At 32.3% G+C, this 8,444-nt stretch overlaps 1 protein-coding gene across 1 annotated transcript; it reads left to right on the top strand.

Moving 5' to 3' along the window:
* Positions 1–396: 396 nt before the first annotated feature.
* TTA1 (class I heat shock protein, putative (DUF1423)) lies at positions 397–3,741 on the top strand. Its single transcript, XM_016335713.3, has 2 exons — positions 397–2,624; positions 3,014–3,741. The coding sequence occupies exons 1-2, from the start codon at positions 749–751 to the stop codon at positions 3,598–3,600; spliced, it is 2,463 nt and encodes an 820-aa protein (XP_016191199.1). The 5' UTR covers positions 397–748; the 3' UTR covers positions 3,601–3,741.
* Positions 3,742–8,444: the final 4,703 nt, after the last annotated feature.

The following is an 8,444-nucleotide window of genomic DNA, read 5'->3' as shown; positions in this document are numbered from 1 at the left end:
TTTTACACGGAAAAGCAAATAAAATGTGGTAATATAGTTGCCTGAAAACGTTTTCCTTTGCTAACAGAGGACTAGTCACGTTTTTATGCTTATCAGCAATATGTACAGATATGATAGTAATTAATGTGGCAAAATGTACAGTGCATTGTAGACTGTCACTGTATGACTGTAGTACTGGGTTTTTAATCCAAAACAAAAATTATACAAGTAAGTGAACTTTTTACCAACTTTGACCATGAATCTTGTCCCTCGCAAAGACCTTTGCAAAAAGAATTCGAACGTTAATTAGGCCTAAACATATAAAGGAAAAAAGAAAAAAAAAATATGATGCAAAGTGGAAAGAAGGAAGGGAAGGGGATGGGTGTGTAAAAACTAAAAAAAGAACTAGTCCCTCTTGAATCTTGATGGATGGTGCAAAAACACAAAAGGAGATTGAGTCAAAAAACAACAGGTCCACCACTTGAGGGGTAATTATGTCCATTTAGAAGGGCTAAGACTGTAATCGTGCATACATGCCGGAAAGCATAGCCGTTTTATTTCCGTGTGTGAATGCTTGAAAAATGAAATCGAAATCCACCCGTTGCTTGCATTGCGTGAGACCAATTCTTATTATACAAAAGCCCTTGGATTCTTCTTTTATTTTCAGAATTGCCCCTCCTCGCTGCTCTCTTAACCTTTGATTTAGTCTCTTGTTTATTTTTTCTCCCTCTCTATTTCTCTCTCTTCTCTTCTTCCTCTGCCCGTGACCATGATTGGAGGTAAGGAACTTGGTAATGGTGGTGTTGACTCTGCGGATGAAAGCTCAAGAAGCAAGCTGACAAGGCCGAATTTTGAGCCCAGCAGGGAGTACCCGGATAAGAAAGGTGTTGAATTTCTGAGAGATTCAGAGATGGGTGGTGTTCACTCAAAGGCCACAAGCAGCAGCATGGTTGGTGGTGCCAGCTCAGGATTGCAAGAACTCACCCTGAGCTACCTCTGCGATGCACAAGGGCTGGGTCTTGCTGCTGATAAGGATATTCCTATTCCTGGTAAGAGCTTCTTGCTGAATAATCATTGTTTAGAAAAAGTTGTTAGCCACAAGGGCAAAGAGATTCTTGTTTCCGAGAATTCAAATCATGTTGATGGTGGTAAATTTGTTGAAAGAGATTTCTTGAGCCTGAGTGATACCAGAGAGAATAACTCCTCAAAGCGATCGGTTGAGGAAGAAGAAGAGGAGCAAGAGAGTAATAGGGAGAAGAAGCCAAGGCTTGAGACACTGAATCTCTCTCTTGCTTTGCCTGATGTCTCACTCTCTCTCACCGCTTCAAACGCCTTACAAAACGGTGCTGATCAGCAACAACCACAACCGCTTCGGCCTAAACCTACCAGGCCCTCAACTACAACATGGTCTAATAATGATTGCACAGCAACAGCTTCTTTGTCTTACTCTTACTCTCACCCTTTCTCACACAACCCAAGTTGCTCGCTTACCCGCAATTCAACTGATAATTTTGACTACTCTGTGAGTAAGGATGACCAAATTTGGAATTGTGGGGAGGGGACTAACGGTTCTGTTCACAGTAGGTTCAAGCCAATTGGAGATGGGGTTGGGTTTTCCAATCATGGTGGTGGTATTAGCTCCTTTATGCAGGGAAATAGCCAGTTTAAGACTACTAGTTCGGATAATCATTCCTTTTTCCCTTCTGAATTGCCTGCCAGACCAAGATTTGAAGCTCAATCTGGGGACTCGAGGGGTAGGAATTCCGAGAATGTGAGAATCTTGGAAGGGTTAGATGGTGGGGGGAAGATGAAGAAGCTCTCAAGGCCTGAGAGGATCCTGAGGGAAGTTGTTTCTGAGTCTGTTCCCGCCGCAGCACTGATGATTCAGGAGCTTGCTGATGAAGTCATAGCTTCAACCAAGGAATACCTGAAGAATCTCATTGAGAAGCCTGACAAGAAAGATGAATTGGTCAGCCTACAAAGCAGGCTTGAAAGAAGATCTGACCTCTCCAAAGAGACTCTTTCCAAGTGCCATAAGGTGCAGTTGGAGATTCTGGTTTCTGTCAAGATGGGGCTTGCAAGCTTCTTATATGGTAAAATTCAATTATCTGAGATGGTAGAGGTTTTCTTATATAGGAGATGTAGGAATGTTAACTGCAAGAGTCTGCTTCCTGTTGATGACTGTGACTGCAAGATTTGCTCAGGGAATAAGGGATTTTGTAGTTCGTGTATGTGTCCTATTTGTTTGAACTTCGATTGCGCAAGCAATACTTGTAGTTGGGTTGGTTGTGATGTTTGTTCCCATTGGTGCCATGCTGTCTGTGGCATTCAGAGGAACCTCATCAAGCCCGGTCCGAGCTTGAAGGGACCTGCGGGGACCTCAGAAATGCAGTTTCATTGTATTGGCTGTGGACATGCTTCTGAAATGTTTGGGTTTGTTAAGGATGTGTTCATGTGTTGTGCAAAGGATTGGGGACTTGAAACCTTGATGAAGGAGCTCGACTGTGTGAGGAAGATTTTTAGGGGAAGTGAAGACCGTAAAGGGAAAGAATTGCATGTCAAAACTGATGACATGCTGTTAAAGCTTCAAACTAAAATGGCTTCTCCTTCAGATGCCTGCAATTATATCACACAATTTTTCAACTGTAAGTGTCTGAACTATGGTGTTTGGTTCTATCCAATTTGCTTGTTCTTCTCGGAATTTGTTTTGCCTGTGTTCCTTACCATGTTTGCTTGTGTTACAATCACTTGACTTGAATAAAAAGATTCTTGTTTTCCTGCATCGAAATTAATTATAAGTATTCATGTTGGATATTTATTTTCATCCTAGGCTGTCATTTTTTAAGTGTGTCATTGGTGGTAACATATACTCCTGACATTCGAAGAGGAATGTTCTATTGGTATTATTGAAATGCCTATACACAAATCAAATTTAACTTGGTTATTGCTTAGCTTTTCTGTTACTTAATCATCACTCTTATGTATGTTCATACGCATATCTAAACCATCTAACGATGATTTTGCTGACAAACAGATGCAGATAACTTGCCAGACTTTCCCCTTTCTGCCATATCTGCAAAGGATATGGCATCATCTCAATCCAACATTACGAAAGACACACCATCTCTTCCAAAAACTAGTTCCCTAATGCCTAAATATGCTTATGACATGAGCTATTCTAGGCCACATTCTGGTGCCTTGCCAAATGATCTTCATCAAAAGGACTTCAAAGCTTCCATATTAAGCGAACTAAAAACTGAGGCTGATTTCCAACTGGGGGCTTTGCTAAGGAAAGGTGGACTTGACAGCTTGGAGAGCATTGTTCGGATAAAGGAGGCGGAAGCGAAAATGTTTCAGACGAAGGCGGATGAAGCAAGGAGGGAGGCAGAAGGGTTCCAGAAGATGATCAGGACAAAGACCGCGCAGATGGAAGAAGAGTATGCCGAAAAGCTAGCCAAACTGTGTTTGCATGAGACTGAGGAAATGAGGAGGAAGAAACTAGAAGAACTCAAAGTCTTGGAAGGTTCCCATTATGATTACTATAAGATGAAGAAGAGAATGCAAGATGAGATAGATGGTTTATTGGAGAGAATGGAAGCAACAAAGCAGCAATGGGTTTAATTTTTGTTTTGTCTTATATTTTTTCTTAGTTCAGAATACTCCTAAAAATGTGTGTAATTTATTGGTCTGCTGCTATGGTATTCTGGTTATTCCCAGAATGAATTATTTTCAATTGATAAGCTAAACTCTTTTAAGTTTTTGGTGTGTTGGTTTTTTTATTTATTTTTTTAATCATAAACTGAGAGGGGGCATAACTGCATAAATCTGAAGCTGAACAAATTCTGTGCTTCCCCTGCTCTGTCTTTTGGTCTTCAACACCATTAGTGTTAATGATGAGGGTATGTGGAGGAGAAATGTACATAATCTATTTCCTTTAAAGAAGTTGAGTTGTCATAATCTACTTTTGTGCACTTAAAGAAACAAATATACTGTGACGAAGCTGCAGAGAAGAAAGCTGTTTGACATGATTAGTATTATTTTATTACCAGTGTTGGTGGATGGAGCATAAAGGAGGATAATGCTAAGCAGCCACTTTGGCCTACATATTAATATTTCTTTGCTTACCGATGATTGTGGCTTCTGCACCACCACCTTAATTAATTAACAAGATTAAGCAGTGTTTTTGCACTTGCAGCATTGGAACATGTTCACAAAAGTAGATAATGAAAGAGAATCTGAATACTTTCTTGGTTGCAATCATATCAGTACTGTGTGGGTGTGGCATTTGACCTATCAAATCAGATTGTATTTCATATGGCTTTTATTCTTGATTTTGACAATAAATCTTACATAAGTATTTGTTTTATAAAAAATACTATTTATTCATTAACATCCCTCGTTAAAATCAATAATTATGTATCTGACTATAAATATATATAATTTAATTTATTTTTAATATATATTTTATATTTTTTATATATTTTTTAATGGTGACTAATTTTAATATATATCTAACATAATCATTTTATAACATTGAATATTCTCATTGAATTGTAGTACTTAAATATTAGTGGTATTCCCGATGTGATTAAAATAATGCTCCACCATAATAACAACATTGAATAAACTATTGTTTTTTTTCTTAATATTTATGAGGGTAAAGTACTAAATTGGTCATTTATGTTTGAGCGTATTTCTGTTTTGATCCTTAAAGTTTAAAGTGCTCTATTTGAATTTAAAAAAGTTTTATTTAGCATCAATTTAGTCCACAATGAGATCAAAGTTAAATAATTAACGGAATGCCCTACATAACAATAGCACAAGAACAAAATCGATAATCTAGAGAACAAGTACAAGTTCTAGAGGCACAAAATCAACCGTAGATGTAGTAATACATTTATTTATTATTTTTTATAATATAAATAAAATATTTTCTATAGAACTAAAGAAAATAATAAATAAATGTATTGATGTATCAACGGTTGATTTTGTGCTTCTAGAGCTTGTACTTGTTCTTCGATTTTGTTCTTATACTATTGTTATGTAGGACATTTTGTTAATTATTTAATTTTGACTTCATTGTGGGACTAAATTGATGCTAAATGAAACTTTTTTGGATTCAAATAGAACATTTTAAATCTTAAAAACCAAAACAGAAATACGCCCAAACATATGGGACCAATTTAATACTTTACCCTATTTATGATGAATTCTAAAGTTGTTCCTAATTTTAAATTTATCTATTTAAATTTTTAACGTTTTAAAATTATACGGTTAATAATATGTTAACAGCGTAACATCTCAATTTTTTAATTATGTTTATTATTAATAATTAATTAATTAAATTTATAATAATTTTAATTTTAATTTCATAATAAAAACTAAAAAAGAATACTTAAAAAATTAACATATCTAATTTAAAATTTAAAAAAATCAATTTTAGTGAATTTTTAACTAAAAATAACAAACTTGTTAGATATAGACATATAATCATAATTAATTCCATATTTATTAGATTTAAATAATTTTTGGCTATATAAAAAGATAAAAAAATGGCTTTATTCTTTGAGTTTAGTATAAAATCAAATTTAAATTCAATTAGGTAGATAAATCTGCTATAAGTTTATAGTAGAAAATTGCACTATAATCAACCAAACTGACATACTAACAGTATTTCATAAATATATCTCAAGCTACTATTATCCGATTGACTTTTTTAAAGTTCTTTTTAAAGGTAACTCAATTCTCTATAAATTTTTATCTAATAAGTATTTCCAGATTCCAAATGTAGAAAAATTTATAGGACTTACAAAATGACAATTCAGATTGAAGATTTCATCTAAATGTGAGTTAGATTTTCATAACATAATAAACACATACCTAAAAGCTATTTGAATCCTTTCTTTCTCATTTTATTCTCATTTTCTATATAAAAATGCTAAGTATTTATCTCTACAGATTGTCATTCGCATACTTTCTCCATTTTATTATAAAAAAAAAAATCCTTATCTTTTCTCATTTTCTTACTCTCATTCTAAATTTTTCGCCAAACTATTTACAAATTCTATTCATATATTATTTGAGAAGGTATGCTCTATGAACTGTACCAACTATGGAGACTAGGAATATAGAAAATTCCTTTCTACAATAAAGCCAACATAGACTCAGATATTTACATAGGATTCATATCTTCTGCGGTCTCGATATTTATATTGAATTTATTGATCAAGTAAGATGTTTTTATCATCATAACTCATCATTTATTTGTTCCTCGTATGTTTTTATTAATAGTTTATGATCTATCAGCTTCTAACCAAATTCTAATCATTCTTAATCTTAATCTCATGTATGTATTTAGAAGAATGAAATATATCTCTTAACCAAAAAATTATACCTACATCAAAACACACACAAAATATGGCCATAGAACAAATTTCTCTTTGTTAATAAATTATGTCTATTTAATTTACATTGAAAAATATGTAGGATTTCTACGAATTTTACTGTAAATAGGGATTTTAAACTATTTTTTTATATGTGTCATATCTTAAATGTTTCTTAAAATATAAATACTATCATTGCATGTCATGATATAATGTCTTTTTATTACATCCACATTAAGCATTATAATAACCATCTTATGTGTATTAAAAAACTCAGAAAATGATCATTCGTTAAAGGATCCTAGGGTGCGTTTGTTTCTAAGAATAGGACAAGACAAGACACTAAGAACAAGACATAAATGATAGAGATACAAAATTTTGTGTTCTTATATCCTGTTTGATGATAAATTAGAACAAATTATAAAAATCTAATTTATTCTCATTTTTTTATTCAAAAAATTTGAGACGAAAAATATAATAATAAAAAATATAATTATAAAAAATTAACAAAAATAATGAAAGAAAAAATAAAAAATAAGTTATGTTCTTTGTTAGTGTCTCTGTGTCCTTCCTGTCAGGATGGACACAAAATACACTAATTTAGTGTCCCTTGACACATTGTCTCTGTCCATATCTCCTCCGTCAAACACGATTTTGTGTCTCTATGTCTCTGTGTCTCTGTCTCAGTGTCCTGTCTCTGTAAACAAACACAGTCCTAAAGGCAGGATAATCGAAGTAATTCTTCAATAAGGGAAGATGATCAACAAGCTCTTGAGATAAAAATTTTCAGTAAAAGAAAGGAGCTCCCATAAATTTTATACATTGTTTGAGTTCAATATCCTCCAAAATTAAAGTAATATCAAAAGAATGTTTAAGAAAAATAAGATCATTTTCATGCGTTGTTGCATTAGAGTTTATATCAACAAGAGATTCTTTTCCGTTCAAATAAGGAGAAATTAGGAGAATGTCAAGAGAAACCAAATAAAATTTTTTGTATGATTTAACATAGGCATTTCAATCCTGAGTCACATAAGTAGCATAAGTAAATGAAAAATATCTAAAAATTACACAACTTCCAGTAACAAGAACTTTTGAAAATAATAATAGAACAACATTGCATCTTCATTATTTTTATTTTTAAAACTTGAAGTGGCTAGGATGGATACAATGAAACCATATAGATAAACTATTAAAAAAATTTTGTTTCTTACCCCTCTCCCAGTAAATCTTTAAGAGCAATACGCTACTTGATTGAGTTAAAAAGACCAATATATTGTAAGATAACTAGGAACTGAATATCAAGGACATAGATATGGAAGATCAAGTACTTGCTCAAATTCATACTAAGAATGGAAGATAAGCGATTATTTTAGTCATAGTTATGCAAGGTGAGAGAGTTAGAATTTTTTATATGTCCTGTTTGATCTTTATTGAGTGGCTACAATTATAGCCATGCTGTTTAATTTTTTTTATATGATTATTTGATATGAGTAAAGTTTGTCATTATTTTTGTCTTTATAGTATCTTCTGATTTAGTATCACTAGATTCACTTATATTTTTCAACTCGTAATGATTCTAATGATTAAGATTCTCACTATTTTCAAATGGCTTTCAAAAATAAAAACTAATTATCCACTATTTTTTTATATAAATATTTGAGTATTAACAACCAATATAATTCAAATAAGGCTTAAGCCTAATTTGAAAATATTAGCGACTTAAATAGGATCAAATGTTGGGGACAAAAACGATACATTATTCTTAGAGAAATGATCAAATCAAGAAAAATAAAAGTAAATTTTAATGGAATGAATTGCATTAAAAATTCAAAATTTTTACTTATCATAGAATATTAATAGAACGACTACCAGATAAACTTTTGGAAAAGAAAAAAAAGCATGATGCATATATATAATACTTTTTTAATATTTAATTTAAATAAATTTTAATTTTATTCTTTAATAATATCAATTTTTTCAGTATATAATTATTCAATAATTTTTTAATCATATCTAAATAAATTAATCATCATAAAATACTTGTAGAATGATTAGTACATAAATTTATGCAAAAAAAAAAAG

Source organism: Arachis ipaensis, chromosome B3 (genome assembly GCF_059453495.1).
Source record: "Arachis ipaensis isolate K30076 ecotype BB chromosome B3, ASM5945349v1, whole genome shotgun sequence".
NCBI classification, from domain to species: Eukaryota; Viridiplantae; Streptophyta; class Magnoliopsida; order Fabales; family Fabaceae; genus Arachis; species Arachis ipaensis.
The sequence above is the reverse complement of the archived record's forward strand: the minus strand, read 5'-3'. Positions and strand labels throughout refer to the sequence as shown.

Excerpts from the sequence above, each read along its gene's own strand:
- TTA1 (XM_016335713.3), top strand. The coding sequence starts at position 749 with ATGATTGGAGGTAAGGAACTTGGTAATGGTGGTGTTGACTCTGCGGAT. Across the intron at positions 2,625-3,013 it reads TATCACACAATTTTTCAACT|ATGCAGATAACTTGCCAGAC; the intron begins GTAAGTGTCTGA and ends GCTGACAAACAG.